This window comes from Macrobrachium nipponense, chromosome 37 (assembly GCF_015104395.2).
Source record: "Macrobrachium nipponense isolate FS-2020 chromosome 37, ASM1510439v2, whole genome shotgun sequence".
NCBI lineage: Eukaryota > Metazoa > Arthropoda > Malacostraca > Decapoda > Palaemonidae > Macrobrachium > Macrobrachium nipponense.
The window spans coordinates 19,418,522-19,441,363 of NC_061097.1; the positions used below are offsets into that span (position 1 = coordinate 19,418,522).

Here is a 22,842-nt window from a genome sequence, read left to right on the forward strand (position 1 = left end):
GAAAACCAGGAAACATATGACAATACACAAAGCACTACACCCAAGAGCAAATACGGACAGACTATACATAACACGAAAGGAAGGAGGGAGAGGACTACTAAGTATAGAGGTCTGCGTCAACATCGAGAACAGAGCATTGGGGCAATATCTGAAAACCAGTGAAGACGAGTGGCTAAAGAGTGCATGGGAAGAAGGACTAATAAAAGTAGACGAAGACCCAGAAATATACAGAGACAGGAGAATTACAAACAGAACAGAAGACTAGCACAACAAACCAATGCACGACTTAAGAACTAGCCAGCGATGACACGTGGCAATGGCTACAGAGGGGAGAGCTAAAGAAGGAAACTGAAGGAATGATAACAGCGGCACAAGATCAGGCCCTAAGAACAAGATATGTTCAAAGAACGATAGACGGAAATAACATCTCTCCCATATGTAGGAAGTGCAATACGAAAAATGAAACCATAAACCACATAGCAAGCGAATGTCCGGCAATTGCACAGAAACAGTACAAAAAGAGGCAGGATTCAGTGGCAAAAGCCCTCCACTGGAGCCTGTGCAAGAAACATCAGCTACCTTGCAGTAATAAGTGGTACGAGCACCAACCTGAGGGAATGATAGAAAACGATCAGGCAAAGATCCTCTGGGACTATGGTATCAGAACAGATAGGGTGATACGTGCAAACAGACCAGACGTGACGTTGATTGACAAAATCAAGAAGAAAGTATCACTCATTGATGTCGCAATACCATGGGACACCAGATTTGAAGAGAAAGAGAGGGAAAAAATGGATAAGTATCAAGATCTGAAAATAGAAATAAGAAGGATATGGGATATGCCAATGGAAATTGTACCAATAATCATAGGAGCACTAGGCACGATCCCAAGATCCCTGAAAAGGAACCTAGAAAAACTAGATGCTGAAGTAGCTCCAGGACTCATGCAGAAGAGTGTGATCCTAGAAACGGCGCACATAGTAAGAAAAGTGATGGACTCCTAAGGAGGCAGGATGCAACCCGGAACCCCACACTATAAATACCACCCAGTCGAATTAGAGGACTGTGATAGAGCAAAAAAAAAAAAAATAATAATAATAATAATAATAATAATAATCCAGGACTGGTGCAGAAGAGTGTGATCCTAGAAACGACGCACATTGTAAGAAATGTAATGGACTCCTAAGGAGGCAGGATGAAATACCACCCAGTCGAATTGGAGGACTGTGATAGACCAAAACAATAATAATAATAATAATAATAATAATAATAATAATAATAATAATAAAGATTAAAAGAGTGCTGTGATTTCCTCAGACTTTTTTTCCAAATAAGGGACGTCGCAACTTTCTAACAACGTATCACAATGGAAGTCACGTGATAACTCCACACTCGAAGGTAACTTTCAAACCCCTAGTGTCTTGACGTTCCTCCGAAGCCTCCTTAGGTATCACAGACCTTTTTTTCCTTCTTCCTTTGTTCTCATCCGTCTAATGATTCGCTAGAAAGATCCATAAGAAAGGGAAGAGAAGAGGATTAATGCAGTCACAGAAAAGCGGAGTGGAGGACAGTGAATGAGGCCGAAATCGGCACTGCTATGCTCCTTCCTGGTTTTTCCCGAGGTTTCGCTAAAATTAAATCATTTTGTTAAGTCATTTTCTTTTCATTGGCCCCACTATTCGAGAGAGAGAGAGAGAGAGAGAGAGAGAGAGAGAGAGAGAGAGAGAGAGAGAGAGAGAGAGAGAGAGAGAGTCTACAGGTCGCGCGTGTATATCTGTTCTTAACGTCTGCTGAAATCACCCAGGAATATTTATTATGGAAACCTAATTTATGAGCGGGAGTGAAAGACAACAACCACAACAACAACAACAACAACAACAACAACAATAATAATAATAATAATTATAATAGGTCTTTAGGGCAATAATTCCAAAGTGCGTTCGACAAAATTGTACTAGTTCATCAAATTACCAAAAACTTTCAGAACTTTCAAAAAAATTATGTAACATATACGTATTCATACGTACATAAATACACACACATACATACATACATACATACACACACACACACACACACACACATATATATACATATATATATATATATATATATATATATATATATATATATATATATATATATATATATATATAATATAGTTATATGGCTAATAACATGATCTCCCCCAAAATAATGTGCCATGTACCCTTTCTTAAAATATATATGTATATATAATATATATATATATATATATTAATATATATATATATATAATATATAATTTAAACTACATGGCGCTTTCAATTTCATTTCCGTTAATCACCGTTGATTTTTGAGGTCTGCTATCAGAATTCATACGTTATGTAAGTCCTAAGTGTTGATAACAAAGGGGCTTGAAGGAAGGGTTAATGCCCTTAAAATACTATAAATAAATAAATAAATAAATAAATTAAAATATAAAATAAAAAAAGATAATTGATTTTCCAGGGATTCTTTAAATGATTCTCTCTCTCTCTTTCTCTCTCTCTTTTTTTTTTATTTTTTTTTTTTTGGGGGGGAGGTTGTTTAGACCATCCGGCCAATCTCTAAAAGACTCCTAAACAGTCAGCCAAAGAAGAAATAAAAACATGCTTTCACCAATATCGTTGACGAACGATTTAGAATTACTGGATAATGGAAGAGAAAGAGAAAGCTGTTAGTGAGAGAGAGAAAAAAAAAAAGAGTTTAGGGAAGGACGACGCAATCACAATTCATTATTTTCTTCATGTTTATTTTGAATCTTTCAATTTTTTCCTTTTTTTTTGTCGATTAAACGAGCTATCACATTACAACGTCCTACTCAGAGGCCTGTCATCACTTACCGTAGCGTACGAGTGGTTTCATGAAATACTTTTTATCTATCTCTTCAGCCCTTGCTGACGCTGAGCAAATAACAGGTGCCGATTCACCCTAGACCCATCACTGCATAATTGACAGCACCTTGCTAGCCGACAGTTTGAAGATAAAGCCTCCTTCACAATGGACAAATGTTTCGATTTCAACATCAATGTCAGAACTCCGAAATCCGCTCTGGAATATCTGAGCATTTTGACGCCGAACGTTGCACAAAGTCAATCTACTCAAATATGGGAATGGAATGGAATATTATAGAGTTCAGGCCTAAGTCCAAGCCTGGGACCTATGAGTTCATTCAGCCCCTAACGTAAACTGACAGTTAAAAGGTCTGAAAGGTGTAACAGGAGGAAAACCTCGCAGCTGCACTATGAATCACTTGTTAGGAGAGGGTGGACAGTATGATGGAATGAAGAAAATATGGACGGAGGTACAGTAAAAGAAATGAAAGGGGGTTGCAGCTAGGGGCCGAAGGGACGCTGCAAAGAACCTAAAGTAATGCCTACAGTGCACCGCATGGAGTGCACTGACGACACTACCCTCCCACGGAGATACTTGAATATGAGAATTTAAACGGAGTATGTTCGTTTGTGCGACACCAAAACTGAAATTTTAAATTAGCGAAGCTAAAAAAGAATATTTCAAAATGTGGTTCCTTTAAGCTAAGACCGACTGACTGATTGATTGCAAATCATTAATTAATTCAATGACGTATTTTCAACCCCTTTTTCAATAAACGAAACACTGACGATAGCAAAATTAACAACAAAATATAAACAACGGATCTAGAAAATATACAGTAAATCATTAGAAACTGTCTATATAAAAAATGAGTCAAATACTGATTCAGTCTATATCAGCTCCTTCGGTAAACTTGGCAAATACAAGTAAGACAGAAATCGCCTTTTGTGGAAAGGTTACCGAAATCAGCTGGTTTAGAATGTTGCAAGGTTAGTACTGGGAGCGTTACAAGATGTTCATGTCCCCCTGTTGCCAAGTCAAAACCTCTTTAAGAAGAAGAAGGAATGAAAAAAAAAAAGCCGTTGAGCGCGCCTTTTCTAATGGTGTCAAATGCCTATATAACTGAAAATCTTGAAATTCGGAAAGTTAGATAAAATAAGGTACTTGACAAATAGATAATGAATATATAAATTAATCAGTATAAGCGTAAATTAATGAAAATTATGAACACTTCCGCGTAAATATCATATATTTAATAATATCGACATTTCATTCGTTGGGAAAATAATAAAAATACAAGAAAATTGGAGTACGAATTTCTCGGTAGAAAATACAGTTAGTTATATCTGATCTCCAAGTCACTAGAACAATAGTAGAAAAAAAAGAGAGATAATCCTACCCTAATACTTAAAGGATAAAAAAGTCAATTTTATCATTATCGGCCAATGTCAAATCTTCACTGCAATTTCAGAAAACTCTAAGCTCTTTGTATGCCATTTTTCGCCCTAGTCTTTAAATTGAGAGGTTGCCTGTCATTTTCCAAAATCCCACAAAAACGAAACTAAATTTGAGGAATTAATGTAAATACAAAGGGTAAATATATATATATGTATGTATATATATAATAGCTGAATTCAAGCCAATTTATATACCACAGTAAAATACTCATCAGATGCGCAAACCCCGCTATACTGCACACATAGGCATTCGTCATTTAGTGTATTTATGTATAATAGTTTTTGATGATGTTATCAACCCTTGAGAAAATTATCGCACGTTATCAACTATGAATTATGTCCTCAACATGGAGAAAATTTAATTGTATTCAAAGTGAATAACAACGAATCATGTTACCAGCTAGTAACACGAGTCAGTCACTGAATCACATCAAAAGTTACCGATAACGAGAGAAAGAAGGGTCGTACCTCATGTTATCAACAAACAGCAGAAACGAGTGTTATCAACACGAAGGAAATCAACCGAATCCCTTGCATGATTCATGTTATCAACGTATAAACAACAATTCTCCTCGAGTCTATCAGTCTGCTGGGAAGATGGTTTAAATAATCAGTCGTGAAACGAGGCTGGTTGTCGAGAATGACTCTGGAAACTTGGTGTTCTGGGGAATACTCTCTCTCTCTCTCTCTCTCTCTCTCTCTCTCTCTCTCTCTCAATGAACTAATCTTTCACTGTTCCAAGATTTTCTGTTATTGTTAAATACCTCTGTATATTAATTGTATGTAGAATATATGAAAGCATTTTCGTAATGCATTTGTTCATATATATATATATATATATTATATATATATATATATATTATTATATATATGGGTGTGTGTGTGTGTGTGTGTGTGTGTGTGTGAAAGGCAGACAGACACACAGACAAAAAGAGAAAGTAAGATCGAAAAAGAGACGACGATACCAGTTAAAATCGCCAGAAGAGAGAGAGAGAGAGAGAGAGAGAGGTTCGTTCCCAGTGACACCCATCAAAACTGACCGCAAATGGCAACGGAAAGTCCCATAAAGAATAATAAAATCCGCCGTTTGCCATTAGCCCCGCGAGTCTCCTCCCTAGCGCACGTGAACCCTACCGTGCGAAACCGGCTGGCAGTATACGTCAGTGGAATGCGCGAAATTATACAGTACTCAGTCACTCATTTGCATTGTACCTTCTTCTCTTCTTCCTTGGCGTTGCTCTCTTGTTTGATTTTATATTCAAACGACTTTTTCCTTCGTCTTGTTCATTCATTCGTTTAATATTGTTATTATTATTGACTTTTTCCTTCTTCTTCATTCATTCGTCTAATATTGTTATTATTATCGATTTTTCCTTCTTGTTCTTTCATTCGTCTAATATTGTTATTATTACTGATTTTTCTTTCGTCTTATTCATTCATTCGTCCAATATTGTTATTATTATCGATTTTTCCTTCTTTCATTCATTCGTCTAATATTGTTATTATTACTGATTTTTATTTCGTCTTCTTCATTCATTCCAATATTTTTAATATTATCGATTTTTCCTTCGTCTTGTTCATTCATTCGTCTAATATTGTTTTTATTATCGATTTTCCCTTCGTCTTGTTCATTCATTCGTCTAATATTGCTTTTATTATCGATTTTTCCTTCTTGTTCTTTCATTCGTCTAATATTGTTAATATTATCGAGTTTTCTTTCGTCTTGTTTATTCATTCGTCCAATATTGTTATTCTTTATTATTGATTTTTGCTCTTCATTAAACAGGTTCCGATTTGGTCGTTATCTCTTCTTTTTTCAGATCGTCGACCCCCCCCCCCCCCCCCATCCTTTTTTTTCTTGTTCTTCTCTCCTTTCTTCTTCATCTACTAGTAATAATAATAGGTAAAAATAATTGACTTATCAGAGCTTGGCCTATTTCATCACTAAATGTATGCATATACCCCAGACGAATGTGATCATAAATTAATCTTAAAAACATAGGGAATGAGGGGGGGGGGGGGGGGGGGGGGTTTGTTTGGGGGGGGCCGCCAAGCGTTACCGGTAGCTAAAGGGTAGAATAACTGACGTGAAAGGAGGAATAAGAAATGGGTTCAAATGAGAAAAAAGATAGCACAGACTCCCTCGGAACCGGAATAGCAGTATGGTACTTGCGGTATATTCTTTAAAAAAAAAAAAAAAAAAAAAAAAAAAAAAAAAGTAAATGAGAAAGAGGGATTCGGTTTTTTAACGAGAAAATGAGGTTTAAATTACTTCGTACCCACATGAAGGGACTGGCACGTTATCTTGAAGAAAAAAGAAAAAAAAATTGTTCAATAAAGAAATGAGCATAATTTACTTTATACCCAACAGCAAATGTTTACAAGACCTTAAAAAACGAAGAAAAAAAAGTTTGCCTAATAAGCGAAAGAGAACTCTGATTTTTCAAATTATATTTTACTTATTCACAATAAGTACATGTCTGTAATTCACATAAGCAAACAAATAGGAAATATTTCTAAAACCCTACGACATACCTTAGAGAGAGAGAGAGAGAGAGAGAGAGAGAGAGAGAGAGAGAGAGAGAGAGAGTGGGTGGTTAGCCTTTCCTAAAGAACCAAAGTAGACTTGAGAGAGAGAGAGAGAGAGAGAGATGGGTGGTTTAGCCTTTCCTAAAGAACCAAAGTAGACTTAAGAGAGAGAGAGAGAGAGAGGAGAGACAGACAGAGAGAGAGATAGGTGGTTTAGCCTTCCCTTACAACCATAGTAGACTTAAGAATAAGACAGAAAGAGAGATAAAAAAAAAAAATGGGTGGTTTAGCCTCCCCCTATAGAACCCCAGTCGGTTCCATGAAGGGAAAAGGTGCTCCTCAAAGCCCCATACTCACAAGAAGTGTCTGCAGTACTGCCGGAACAGTGGAGTGATAGCGTCCGTCGGACGACCCGAGGGCGCCCCTTGATTGATCCCTTCGGAGTGAAAGCCCGACGTGATGGAGGCGGTGGCGTTGTGGGGAGGGGCCGTCGGAGGTAGAGGCTGAGAGAACGAGTAAGGCAAACTCCTCAGGCCCTCGGGAGCGCCCAAGGAAGCCATGAGATTCGCCGTGTCCCTGATCCTTGAGATCTGCGACGTCGAGGACGCAACTGAGGGCACACGAGGAGGAGGAGGAGGAGGAGGAGGAGGGTAGGGGCCACCCGCGTTGTCTTCGGGAAACGTCCGGTGGGAGGTGAGAGGGATAGGAGGCGGAGGGGAAGCCCCGAAACAAGGGGGCCAAGACTGCGTCGAGTACGTCCTTCGGAAGGGGCTTTCGGAAGAGGGCGACAAGGCGAAGGACGACAAGAGAGACGCCCTTCGGACCTCTCTCCCTGCAGCAGCCTTACTGAGCCCCCTCTGTAAATAGACGAGTCTTTGCTCGGGATTATACACTGGCATGCACACACTATCACGTTCGACACTGGTCGGCGGTTCGGCACTCCGATCACTGCCCAGGAACCGAGGGTATTCGGCACAATCACTGCCCTCGCTCGGGCACGACGGGTTCCGAACCTTGAGGGGGTCACTGGAAAACAACAGCGCCTCGGAACCGTCCGTCGGGACGTTCGGCGGGAGATCACTGGCACCCTTGTTTCGGTCTCTGCAGCGGTGCGAACAGTCGTGGGTGAAAGGGCATCTGTGCACGTACACCTTCTTTCTCTGAGGCTTCACCACCAAGTCGTCGGGGTCTCTTCCTCCTCCTCCTCCAGCAGTCGCCCGGTTTCTTTCGGGGGGCGGAGAAGGAGCGCTGTTGTTATCTTCGTCGCTTTCTTCCTGCGCAGAGCGCGTCCCATCCATGATCGTCTGCCTCCGCTCCCTAAGAGACTGTGTGCGGGGAGCGTAGTCGCTTATATCCGCTTTCGAGCCTCCGCCAATCGGAGAAGGGGACGAAGGAGGCCTTGCACTTCACCTACTCGTCAAGGAAGACACAAAGAAAAAGCCAGGTCAGAAAAAAAGAAGAAGAAAAACAATGAATCGTCAAGCGCTGACTAATCTAAAAGACCGCCACGCCGCCGCCAGCCACTTACACACCTTCGCTAGTAAAGGCCCCCCCCCAACCCCACTAAAATAGCCAAAAAAAATCTAGATTACCCTTCGGGAGCAGATTTTTCCTTCTACATTCCATGAAAAGCTGTCGGCCAATGAGAAGACCGGAAAGTGAAACTCGGGATCTTATTGGCTGTCGTTGGCTGCGCCTGGGCCAATGACTGGGACACTGCTCCCGTAGTCCATGGCTATTCCAAATTTACGACGCTCCCTCGCAAATAAAAACCCCAGTCACTCCTCAGGATCACAGAACTCGGACGGGTGGCGGCGACGATGGCCCTAACTACGGTAGATCGTATTTCTGTTTACTCGACACAGTAACTCATGAACAGAACACGATGTATTCATCATCGTTACTAGCAGCGGCAGAAACTTATTACTTGAATAAGAAAGTCGCCATAAAAATGAATTAGAATCATGTTTTGCAAATCGGTAAGTTACCAAACAAGAATATATATATATATATATATATCTATATATATATATATATATATATATATATATATATATATATATATATATATATCATATATAGGACCTTTGTTATTGTCATTACGCACAGTGTAAGTTTTAATTATATTAATTCAGCTTAACTAAAACGAACACTGATTATTGAAAACTGAAGCACAGAGGATCTTACACATCTATGAACTCGAAATATACTGTCAGATTTATTATTTCTCAGTGTTTAGGATTAAAACTTTCTTGGGCAAAACAAAACAAAAAATGTTCCTCTCATAGAATTCAAAACAAATATACTTTTATATATATAACTGCATGAATCACTTAATTTGAAAACATATTATGAAACAAAGAAATCCTAAATTGTAAGACAAACGTTAACTTGCTAATGGAATCTGGAAACATTAAGTGTTTTATTGGCATTACTGACATTTAACTCCAATGCTTTAATGAATATCGAATGGTGGTACTTCGTCGACATTATGAGATGATATTGCAAGTGCTGGAATATGATGACACTTATTTTTTCAATATGAAGTGGTACAGTGTGAACTGTCTGGATATGATGACACTTGATTGGTATGAAGAGCTTTAGTATGATGCTCATAAGTACCTGGATATAATGACACTTGATTAGTATGAAGAGCTTCAGTATGATGTTAATAAGTACCAGGATATGATGACACTTCATTACTATGAAAAGCTTCAGTATGATGTTAATAAGTGCCAGGATATAATGACACTTGATTAGTATGAAGAGCTTCAATATGATGTTAATAAGCGCCAGGATATGATGCCACTTCGTTACTATGAAAAGCTTCAGTATGATGTTAATGAGAGCCAGGATATAATGACACCTGATGAGTATGAAGAGCTTCAGTATGATGCTAAAAAGTGCCAGAATATGATGACATTTCATTGGTATGAAAAGCTTCTGTATGATGTTAAGTACCAGGATATAATGACTCTTCATTAGTATGAAGAGCCTCAGCATGATGTTATGAAATGTTTCAGTGTGAAGATTTAAGATGAGAAACTACTGTTAACCTTTGACCTAAAGGAGCTTAGACAGTTATTTTGGGATTACATCAAAACAAATGCAAATCCAAATATACATACACATACAAGCATACACACCTTTAACCGCTTTCACATAATTACCTAATATATAAAGGCAATGTAAGTTTACAGGTATTGTTATCATATGTGAATATCGTGTATTTATATTTAACCCTTAAACCGCCGACTGGACGTATTTACGTCGACATTTTTTGTCTCTCGGGTGCCGACTGGACGTATTTTACGTCGACATACAAAAGTTTTTTTAAAAATTCGCGGAAAAAAATACTTTTAGGCCTACCAGCCGAAAACTCTTGAATCACGCGCCTTGGGGGATGCTGGGAGTTCACGGATCAAGGTGTTTGTTTTGTTTACAATCGTTACGCAGGCGCGCAAGCGCGAATTTCTTTCTGCCGCACTAAAAAGTATCTGTGACACATCTCGGAAAATTATTTTGTCACTTTGACATAATTTTTTTACCATTTTAAATTAGCCGTTACATAGAGTATTATATATGAAAATGTGCGCATTTTTATGTAGAATACAACAAAAAAATACTCATGATTGTAGCTTTTATCAGTTTTAAGATATTTTCATATAAATAACGATAAGTGCCAAAATTTCACCTTCGGTCAACTTTGACTCTACCGAAATGGTCAAAAAACGCAATTGTAAGCTAAAACTCTTATAGTTTTAGTAATATTCAATCATTTAACTTAATTTTGCAACTAATTGGAAGTCTCTAGCACAATATTTCGATTTATGGTGAATTTGGAAAAAACTGAAAAACTTTTTCCTTACGTCGCGCGGTAAAAACCTCTTTCGAAAATAATTTTCATACATGCGATTGTGGTAATGTTTGCACCATTTTTAAATTAGCCGTTACATAAGTTTTTATATTTGAAAAATGTGCGCAATTTCATGCACAATACAACTAAAACAACCATGGTTTTGTAGCTTTTATCAATTTGAAATATTTTCATATAAAAATGATAAGTGACAAATTTTCAACCTTCGGTCAATTTTGACTCTACCGAAATGGTCGAAAAACGCAATTGTAAGCTAAAACGCTTATATTCTAGTAATATTCAAGCATTTACATTCATTTTTCAACAAATTGGAAGTCTTTAGCACAATATTTCGATTTATGGTGAATTTATGAAAAAAAATAACATTTTCTTTACGTCCGCGGCGGTAACTCTTCCGAAAAAATCATACGTGCGATTGTGGTAATGTTTGCACCATTTTAAATTAGCCGTTACATAACGTTTTATATATGAAAATGTGCGCAATTTCATGTATAATACAACAATAAATAGTTTGAAGGTTGTAGCTATTCTCATTTTCGAAATATTTGCATATAAATCACGATAAATAGAAAAAAAACCATTTTTGTCGGTCAAACTTTGACTCTACAGAAATGGTCGAAAAACGCAATTGTAAGATAAAACTCTTACAGTCTAGTAATATTCAGTCATTTATCTTCATCGTGAACAAACTTCGAAGTCTCTAGCACAATATTTAAATTTATGGTGAATTTAAAAAAAAAAACTTTCCTTCCCTCCGCGCGCGGATTCTCCGCCACAAATCTCCGAAATGCGTAAGTCCATTCTCTGGAATATTTGCTCCGTTTCATATTAGGCATTTCATAGAGTTTTATATATGAAAATGTGCGCAATTTCATGTAGAATAAAACGAAAAATATTTGAAAGTTGTAGCTTTTCTTATTTCCGAAATAATTAATAATTACATATAAAAAAATATATATATAAAAAATTCGACATTCGGTCACTTTAGCTCGTCAGATATGGTCGAAAACTGCATTTTTAAGCTAATATTCTTACAGTATAGTAATATTCAATCATTTGTCTTCATTCTGAAACATATTGGAAGTCTCTAGGACAATATTTAGATTTATGGTGAATTTTTGAAAAAAAAATATGTGTTTACGTAAGCGCGTTACGAATTCATGCATTATTTTGTGATAATATTTTCTCTGTGTTGCTTTATCGTTTTACAATTTGTTATATCCAAAATGATTGAAATTTAGTGTACATTACAACGAAAAAAAAAGTAACTTGTTACCTTCAACCGTTTGCGCTTTTTTACAGCGCGATTTGAATACAATTATATATGAAATTTCGTTTTTGCGCTATCATATATCGCATTATTTATATATGATAATGATAATTTTTTTCATTTCTGATGGTTGCATACTAAACTTCAAGCAATGAAGAAAAAAAGGAGCCAAAAATGAACTCTTAATCTTGAAAACTAAGCGCGCTGTGATTTTTTGAAAAAATATTTTTCCCTCTTACGCGCTCACTCTCAAACCCCTCCGGCACACGGGAGTCATTTTTTTTTATTTACCGCTCCGGCGTTTAAGGGTTAAAGAATACCACACAATGTTCTCGTTAGTTCCCGGAGGCTTGGCTTACAAATGAATGTCATTTGTAGAATAATAATAATAATAATAATAATAATAATAATAATAATAATAATAGTGTGCAATTTTTCATTCACATCCGTGAATTACAATTCAGATACCGGTTATGCTCTATAAATATTACCAAGTAACGAGCAATGCGAAAAACTCTACGGTGTTTTCTACTCATGTTTCGGAAGAATATTATATACTAATAATAATAATTATAATAATAATAATAATAATAATAATAATAATAAAAGCCGGCGGTGAACATTCATTAAATAAATTACGAAACTTCGCTACAACAATTATTATTAAAAAAAACAATTTGGTAAAAAATCAATGGGCAGTGTAAAATACTATACTATATATGAAGATAGCAAGTGTATGTCAGTGTTTGTCAAGAACAACAGAAAACAGAGATGTCATTGCGAGCTGACGATCGGAATTGAATTAAACAGAGAACTTAGGCCAAAGGCCAAGCACAGTGATCCATGAGGGCATTCAGCGCTGAGACGGAAACTGACAGTAAGTGGTGTGAAAGGTGTAAAGGCGCTGTCACACTAGCGAAATTTCCGTTGACTTTTGATTTTGACGTCGACTTTTCATGTTTTGACGACGACTTTCTGGTGTCGTCGTCACGAATTTTGAAAACGGTACCGATCGAATTCAACCCATCGCTACCGTCGACTTTATTGTTTGTGTATATCTCGGAGAGCGCGCATTTCAAGTCATCAGATGCAAGATGGAGTTCTTGGTACAGTGGACAAGATTGCCAGAACAGTTTTTGGTCGAAGATATGGGGGAGAGATTATGCTTATGGGACCATAAGCATCTTAGTTTTATGAAAAAGGGTCTTAAATGAAAAAATTACCAAGAGATCACCATGCGACTCAGGGAAAACTTTCCTGAACTTGCTGATCTTTATACAGATAATCATGCTATATCGTGAATATCAGATTGTTATATAGCCTAGGTCTGCTGTCATTGTTTTTTTTTTTCGTCTTTTTTTTTGCATTTGGAAATCATATAAACAAAAATCTTTAAAACTTTTGCAGTGTTTCTCTTGCTTAATTTATAATACAGTCTGACTGTGGTTGTGTAAAAATGTTACGAATAGCCTATCTAGGCCAGGCCTACCTTATTTTTTTAAACAAAACTTATCACATCTTTTTAACCAGGACCGAACCCAAAGACTTTTTTTTTTTAAATTCTACGCAACATCATTAAACACTTGCAAGCACGACCCACTAATTGCTTTCTGTTATAAAGCATAGTTGTTTTATCATTCCGGGAACTCACAGGTCAGATGGCTTGTTTACGTTTTGACGACGACAACCACGGTATGAAGAAGAACGTGTGTGACAACCAGAGTATGGAATGACGTCGACTTCTTTGGAAAGTCGATGACTAACTCAGAAAAAGTCGACGGAAATTTCGCTAGTGTGACAGCGCCTTTACAGGAGGAAACCCTCAAAGCAGTTGCACTATGAATCAATTGTTAGGAGAGGGTGGATAGAGCAAGGTGGCAGAAACGGAATATGAAAGGAGGTACAGTAAAAGGAACGAAAGGGGTTGCATAGTGAAAGGATGATGAATGCGGTGATGTTGAACGCTTTCGCCGGCAGATACATTATAAGAAATGTGGGATACTTCTGGTGCAGGCGCAGGCGCACTAGAACTCACTGGGTTGTTGTGACGCCAGTTTATGCGAATGAATCAATCTTTGTTTTTGTCTGTTTGTATGTTTTTACATTGCATGGAACCAGTGGTTATTCAGCAACGGGACCAACGAGACTTCCGAACCACGTCAAGAGTGAACTTCTATCACCATAAATACACATCTCTGACGCCTCAATGGAAAGCCCGAGAATCGAACTCGCGGCCACAGAGGTGGCAGGCCAAGACCATGCCGATCACGCCCACTGAGGCGCTCAGAGATACCTGAATGATGGGGGCATTCCTACTATATGAAACTTTTCTGACGCATCTTACATACAACTACTCCCGCTGTTATAGCTTCAGTAAATCACCTGTACTCTTTTTTTTTTTAGTTCTCTGTAAAAGAAAACTATCGATATTGCTATTTGTCTGTCTGTCCGCACTTTTTCTGTCCGCCATTAGATCTTAAAAAGTACTGAGGCTAGAGGGCTGCAAATTGGTATGTTAATCACCCACCTTCCAATCCTCAAACATACCGAATTGCAGCCCTGTAGTCTCTGTAGTTTCCATTTTATTCAAGATTAATGTTAACCATGATCATGCGTCTGGCAACGTAGCAACACAGGCCACAACGGCCGGGTGAGAGTTTCATACAGCATTACACACGGTACAGAAAACTCGGATGCATTTTTTTTACATGTTTGTAGCTAGAGTAAGGGTTATTATGTTTGTTTTTCCCAACCATATAACTTCTGCATGGCAAACTGATTTTGTCTTTTCGTATTAAATACCTTACTACTGTAAGGCAACTAATGCCAGCTTCCAACCCACCCGCACCGATAACATCCGTATGGTTACCATGCTCGTTTTTTCCTTATTATAACTACTATACAAGGCATGCAAAGACACTTTACAAACTCCTATGGCCTCACTGAAGCATCCTGAGTCAACTGTCTTCAAGACAGGCTGATGCCAAAGAACTTCGTAATCATTTAACAGGATACGATTGAAACAGACAAGAAAACGCCTCGCTAAACATCCAACCCACAAAAGAACGAGTAAAATTCAACGAAGGAAAACGCTTTCTAGTTCACGGACTAAAATAACAAAACAAAAACAAGTGAAAAATGCAAATTCGAGTTTTCTATACAGCGTATAATGAAACTCTCAGCCGCATCCAATCAAACTTTCAGCCACGGCCCGATGGTGGCCTGCGTTGTTGACACCTAAAGCGGTGCCAGACGCATGGCCATAATTAACTTTAATCTTCAATGAAATAAGAACTGATGAGGCTAGAGGGCTGCAATTCGGTATGCTTAATGATTGGAGGGGGGATGATCAACATCTCAATTTGCAGCCCTCTAGCCTCAGTAGCTTTTCAGATCTGAGGGCGGAGAGAGAAAGTGCGGACGGACAGACAACAAATTGCCATCTCAATAGTTTTCTTCTACATCATTTTCATAACACATTGCTGTAATGACGCCGAGAATCACAGGCAAGTCAGGTGGGCTGAACAGAAAATTATCTTGAGAGAAACCTGGGGAGATGACTACTACTAGATCTTGCTCACCCATCATTAGTTCTCATTTGTGGTGGTTTAGGGGATCGCGTAGCAGACTCACACGCGCCATCTGAACTGGTTCAGGCAGCTCTTTCTTGCCTGGAGACGCCGTACTACGAATTTTTGCCTATCATTTTTCCTGTGGTGTTTGCTTATATCATGAAGTCACGTGTATTTACTGCAATTAATATATATATATATATATATATATATATATATATATATATATATATATATATATATATATATATTAATTGCAGTAGATACACGTGACTTCATGATATAACCAAACACCACAGATAAAATGATAGGCAAAAATTCGTAGTTACGAATTTCTGCTTATTATTTTTCTTGTGGTATTTGCTTATAAATAAATAAATAAATAAATATATATGTATATGTGCGTGTTATATAGACATATTTATATATAAATATATATTATATATATATATATATATATATATATATATATATATATAGATAGATGAGAGAGAGAGAGAGAGAGAGAGAGAGAGAGAGAGAGAGAGAGAGAGCCCTACCATGAGGATGCTCCATGGTTAGGAGCACCTCTGAGCCATTACTCACTGTTCTCCAAGTCACTATTCACTCTGGAAGGCTGGAAATTTCACTTTCCATGATTAGGAGAAATCTCTGAGCCACTACTCGCCCTGAAAGACTGGAAAATTAATTTTGCTTGATTGGGAGAAATCTCTGAGCCACTACTCACTCTCAAAGGCTGGAAATTTCATTTTCCATAGTTAGGAAAAATCTCTTGAGTCACTAATTGCTCTGAAAGGCTGGTAATTTTATTTCTCATAGCTAGGAGAAATCTCGAAGCCACTACTCACTCTCAAAGACTGGAAAATTCATTTTCCATCACTCTGAAAGGCTGGAAATTTCATTTCCCATTGTTTGGGGAATTCTCCGAGACACTACTCACTCTCCAAGGCTGGATATTTTCTTTCCCAAGGTTAGGAGAACTCTCTGAGCTACTAGTCACTCTAAAGGCTGGAAATTTCATTCTGTATGGAAATGAGTTCTCTACAGCACTTTTGACCCTGGAAGGTCGAAAGCGACCTTTTCCCATGCTTGCAAGAACTTTTCTGTGGCACTGTACCTTCTGGAAGGCTGGATACGTCATTTTCTATGCTTATGAGACCTCTGTGAGACTGTGACGCTTGTTCTCTCTGGGAAGCTGAAAATGTCATTTTAGGTGGTCAAGACAACTTCTCTGCAGCACTGTTCTCTCTGGAAGGCTGGAAATGTCATTTCCCATGCTTATGAGAACTTCTCTGCTGCCCATTTCCCTCTGGAAAGCTGGAAATGTCATTTCCCATGCTTATGAGAACTTCTCTACTGCACATTTCCCTCTGGAAGGCTGGAAATGTCCTTTCCCTTGGATATGAGAACTTCTCTGCTGCACATTTCCCTCTGGAAGGCTGGAAATGTCATTTCCCTTGAATATGAGAACTTCTCTTCTGCACATTTCCCTCTGGAAGGCTGGAAATGTCATTACCCTTGGTTATGAGAACTTCTCTGCTGCACTTTTCCCTCTGGAAGGCTGGAAACGTCTTTTTCCAACGGTTTTGAGCACTTTTCCGCTGCATCTTTTTCTCTGGAATGCTGCAAATGTCATTCTTCATGGTTATGAGAACTTCTCTTTCGACACTCTTCTTTCTGGGAGGTTAGGAATCTCTCGACGGCATTTCCCGGTGTCAAGTCAATTTCTCTGAATCTCTCTCTCTCTGGGAAGTTGGTAAAGTCTCACCACCATTTTCTATGGTTGCAAGAACTTCACTAAATCATTCGTCTTTTCTCTTGGCGGTTGGGAATTTCTCGATGCATCTCAGCCTTCTGGGAAATTACTCTGAACCAAAATTCTCTTTGAGAGGTTCATAATGCCAAACAATATTTTCATTCTATTTAAGATGCAAACTTCTCAAAGCGAATACATTTCTGAGAGATTACGAAACTACATTTCCTGAGTTAACAATGACCATCACAAGGAATATGGAAATACCCTAATAGTTGATGCGAACCCCTCTTCAACTATAACTTTGTTACCATTAAATATTGTTCAACAAAAACTAGAGTGCCCATGAGAAACTTCAGACACTAAATGTTCATGCTGACTGGTTTTGTTTAAAGAAATAACCAGATTTCGGATAATGCAAATCGATGTCAATTGATGGCCATAGTAAACTGATCTCAGCTATCATTGTGACAAACTGATATCATTTTTTGTAAGTATCTTATTTCATTTGGTTACCCTGGTTAATATGATATGCTGCTCTTATTATAAACAAGAGCACTAGCAACCCCTGTGATGTCATTCTGCTACAGACAATATTTGTTTGTATAGTGTTTTTACGTTGCATGGAACCAGCGGTTATTCAGCAATAGGAGCAATGGCTTTACGTGTACACCTACCATGCACCACAAGACTTCGATGACATCTGTAAGTCATAATAACAATGACATGAATTTGTTGCCAAAACACTGTAAGGTCACGTGCTTTGAAATAGAACACTGTGATATCATCGGTCGTGCACACTTGAATACTATGATGTCATTTTTTGTGCACTGTGACATCATATCATTATTAACATTCTTTCACATCAAATGACACAGCAAATATGTAACGGAGAAAGTATTATATTCAGAAAACTGTTTATAATAACGACACATGAAAACAAAGGTTCCTAGAGATGTGAAGAAACTGTTTAGTCTGCCAGTTGCAGAGGCCTTATTCATAAGATGGTGATTCACAGAGATACTAGGAAACTGATATTGGTGATCCATAGCTAAAAATAAGTTATTCATAGTGGGTGATTCATATAGATCTAATACCCGAGAACAATGGCGCTATGATTTTGGCTCTCGCTTCATTGCTAGTTGTTAGCAAGTCATTATCAAGTGATAAAAGTGTATCTATTAGCATAACCCAACAGGTTAAGAAATGACAGAAGCTCATGTCGCCCTCAGAAAGTATGGGTGACGGGTGACGATCAGTGAAGAAATAGTGACTCTATTGTACGAGAAACCGTTGCCCAGAAGGCCTGGCTAGTGAACGATCTATAAAGAAACAGTGCCTCTATTGTATGAGAAATCGCTGCCCAGAAGGCGTGGCTAGTGAACGATCAGTAGAGAAACAGTGCCTCTATTGTATGAGAAATCGTTGCCCAGAAGGCCTGGCTAGTGAACGATCAGTAGAGAAACCGTGCCTCTATTGTATGAGAAATCGCTGCCCAGAAGGCGTGGCTAGTGAACGATCAGTAGAGAAACAGTGCCTCTATTGTATGAGAAATCGTTGCCCAGAAGGTATGGCTAGTGGACGATCAGTAGAGAAACCGTGCCTCTATTGTATGAGAAATCGCTGCCCAGAAGGAGTGGCTAGTTAACGATCAGTAAAGAAATAGTGCCTCTATTATATGAGAAATCGTTGCCCAGAAGGCGTGGCTAGTGAACGATCAGTAAAGAAATAGTGCCTCTATTGTATGAGAAATCGCTGCCCAGAAGGAGTGGCTAGTTAACGATCAGTAAAGAAATAGTGCCTCTATTGTATGAGAAATCGTTGCCCAGAAGGCGTGCCTAGTGAACGATCAGTAAAGAAATAGTGCCTCTATTGTATGAGAAATCGCTGCCCTGAAGGAGTGGCTAGTTAACGATCAGTAAAGAAATAGTGCCTCTAGTGTATGAGAAATCGTTGCCCAGAAGGCGTGGCTAGTGAACGATCAGTAAAGAAATAGTGCCTCTATTGTACGAGAAATCGCTGCCCAGAAGGAGTGGCTAGTGAACGATCAGTGAAGAAATAGTGCCTCTATTGTATGAGAAATCGCTGCCCAGAAGGAGTGGCTAGTTAACGATCAGTAAAGAAATAGTGCCTCTATTGTATGAGAAATCGTTGCCCAGAAGGCGTGCCTAGTGAACGATCAGTAAAGAAATAGTGCCTCTATTGTATGAGAAATCGCTGCCCAGAAGGAGTGGCTAGTTAACGATCAGTAAAGAAATAGTGCCTCTATTGTATGAGAAATCGCTGCCCAGAAGGCGTGGCTAGTGAACTATCGGTAAAGAAATAGTGCCTCTATTGTACGAGAAATCGCTGCCCAGAAGGCGTGGCTAGTGAACGATCACTAAAGAAATAGTGCCTCTATTGTATGAGAAATCGTTGCCCAGAAAGCGTGGCTAGTGAACGATCAGTAAAGAAACCGTGCCTCTAGTGTTTGAGAAATCGCTGCCCAGAAGGTGTGGCTAGTGAACGATCACTAAAGAAACAGTGCCTCTATTGTATGAAAAATCGCTGCCCAGAAGGCATGGCTAGTGAACGATCACTAAAGAAACACTGCCTCTATTGTATGAGAAATCGTTGCCCAGAAGGCGTGGCTAGTGAACGATCAGTAAAGAAAATAGTGCCTCTATTGTATGAGAAATCGCTTCCCAGAAGGAGTGGCTAGTTAACGATCAGTAAAGAAATAGTGCCTCTATTGTATGAGAAATCGTTGCCCGGAAGGCGTGGCTAGTGAACGATCAGTAAAGAAATAGTGCCTCTATTGTATGAGAAATCGCTGCCCAGAAGGCGTGGCTAGTGAACGATCAGTAAAGAAATAGTGCCTCTATTGTATGAGAAATCGCTGCCCAGAAGGAGTGGCTAGTGAACGATCAGTAAAGAAATAGTGCCTCTATCGTATGAGAAATCGCTGCCCAGAAGGAGTGGCTAGTGAACGATCACTAAAGAAACAGTGCCTCTATTGTATGAGAAATCGCTGCCCAGATGGCGTGGCTTGTAAAATATCAGTAAAGAAATAGTGCCTCTATTGTATGAGAAATCGTTGCCCAGAAGGCGTGGCTGGTGAACGATCAGTTAAGAAACAGTGCCTCTATTGTATGAGAAATGGCTGCACAGAAGGCGTGGCTTGTAAAATATCAGTAAAGAAATAGTGCCTCTATTGTATGAGAAATCGTTGCCCAGAAAGCATGGCTAGTGAACGATCAGTAAAGAAACCGTGCCTCTATTGTATGAGAAATCACTGCCCAGATGGCTTGGCTAGTGAACGATGTGAACGATCAGTAAAGAAACAGTGCCTCTATTGTATAAGAAATCGCTGCCCAGAAGGCGTGGCTAGTGAACGATCAGTAAAGAAATAGTGCCTTTATTATATGAGAAATCGTTGCTCAGAAAGCGTGGCTAGTAAACGATCAGTAAAGAAACTGCCTCTATTGTATGAGAAATGGCTGCCCAGAAGATGTGGCTTGTAAAATATCAGTAAAGAAACAGTGCCTCTATTGTATGAGAAATCGCTGCCCAGAAGGCGTGGCTAGTGAACAATCAGTGAAGAAATATTGCCTCTATTATATGAGAAATCGTTGCTCAGAAAGCGTGGCTAGTGAACGATCACTAAAGAAACAGTGCCTCTATTGTATGAGAAATCGCTGCACAGAAGGCGTGGCTAGTGAACGATCGGTAAAGAAATATTTCCTCTGTTGTATGAGAAATCGTTGCTCAGAAAGCGTGGCTAGTGAATGATCAAAGAAACCGTGCCTCTATTGTGTATGAGAAATCGCTGTCCAGAAGGCGTGGCTAGTGAACGATCACTAAAGAAATAGTGCCTCTATTGTATGAGAAAACATTGCCCAGAAAGCGTGGGTAGTGAACGATCAGTAAAGAAACTGTGCCTCTATTGTGTATGAGAAATCGCTGCCCAGAAGGTGTGGCTAGTGAACGATCAGTTAAGAAACAGTGCCTCTATTGTATGCGAAATCGCTGCCCTGAAGGCGTGACTAGTGAACGATCAGTAAAGAAATAGTGCCTCTATTGTATGAGAAATCGTTGCCCAGAAGGCGTGGCTAGTGAACGATCAGTTAAGAAACAGTGCGTCTATTGTATGCGAAATCGCTGCCCTGAAAGCGTGACTAGTGAACGATCAGTAAAGAAATAGTGCCTCTATTGTATGAGAAATCATTGCCCAGATAGCATGGCTAGTCAACGATCAGTAAAGAAACCATGCCTCTATTGTGTATGAGAAATTGATGCCCAGAAGGCATAGCTAGTGAACGATCAGTAAAGAAATAGTGCCTCTATTGTATGAGAAATCATTGCCCAGAAAGTGTGGCTAGTCAACGATCAATAAAGAAACCATGCCTCTTTTGTGTATGAGAAATTGATGCCCAGAAGGCATGGCTAGTGAAAAATCAGTAGAGAAATAGTGTCTCTATTGTATGAGAAATCGTTGCCCAGAAGGCATGGCTAGTGAACGATCAGTAAAGAAATAGTGCCTCTTTTGTATGAGAAATCGCTGCCCAGAAGGCGAGGCTAGTGAACGATCAGAAAAGAAATATTACCTCTATTGTATGAGTAATCGTTGCCCAGAAAGCGTGGCTAGTGAACAATCAGTAAAGAAACCGTGCCTCTATTGTATGAGAAATCACTGCCCAGAAGGCAAGGCTAGTGATCGATCATTAAAGAAACCGTGCCTCTATTGCATGAGAAATCGCTGCCCAGAAGGCGTGGCTAGTGAACGATCACTAAAGAAATAATGCCTCTATTGTATGACAAAGCGCTGCCCAGAAGGCATGGCTAGTGAACGATTAGTAAAGAAATATTGCCTCTATTGTATGAGAAATCGTTGCTCAGAAAGTGTGGCTAGTAAACGATCAGTAAAGAGACCGTGCCTCTATTGTATGAGAAATCGCTGCCCAGAAGGCGTGAAATATCAGTAAAGAAATAGTGCCTCTATTGCATGAGAAATCGTTGCCCAGAAAGCGTGGCTAGTGAACGATTACTAAAGAAACAATGCCTCTATTGTATGAGAAATCGTTGCCCAGAAGGCGTGGCTAGTGAACAATCAGTAAAGAAACCGTGCCTCTATTGTATGAGAGATCGCTGCCCAGAAGGCGTGGCTAGTGAACGATCAGTAAAGAAACCATGCCTCTATTGTATGAGAAATTGCTGCCCAGAAGGTGTGGCTAGTGAAGGATCAGTAAAGAAACCATGCCTCCATTGTATGAGAAATCGCTGCCCAGAAAGCGTGGCTAGTGAACGATCACTAAAGAAACACAGCCTCTGTTGTATGAGAAATCTTTGCCCAGATGTTTTAATTGTATTTCACCCTAAACGGCTTGTTCCTCGAAGAGTGAACGCCCATGCTAAAGCGCCCTCGGTACATCTACCTTTAGAGCCCGTGCTGGCATAAGGCCAGGTAATTCTAAATCAACAACACCGATTAAATATGTAGTGCTTAAATTATGTGATGTCAGGTGTTATATACAAAAAAGGGTAGTACT

At 39.0% G+C, this 22,842-nt stretch overlaps 1 protein-coding gene across 6 annotated transcripts in view; it reads right to left on the reverse strand.

Moving 5' to 3' along the window:
- Positions 1–22,842, reverse strand: part of LOC135209049 (uncharacterized) — a 62,501-nt gene that overhangs the window by 32,876 nt on the left and 6,783 nt on the right. For 5 of the 6 annotated variants that reach the window (XR_010313287.1, XM_064241601.1, XM_064241598.1 and 2 more), the window contains one exon: positions 7,200–8,252. The exons of the other annotated variant lie outside the window; for it this stretch is intronic. Coding sequence is in view for 4 of the 5 variants with exons in the window: in XM_064241601.1 (XP_064097671.1) it covers positions 7,200–8,140 (941 nt within the window). In the remaining variant the exon portion in view is untranslated. The remainder of the gene's footprint in view (positions 1–7,199; positions 8,253–22,842) is intronic. 6 annotated transcript variants of the gene reach the window in all.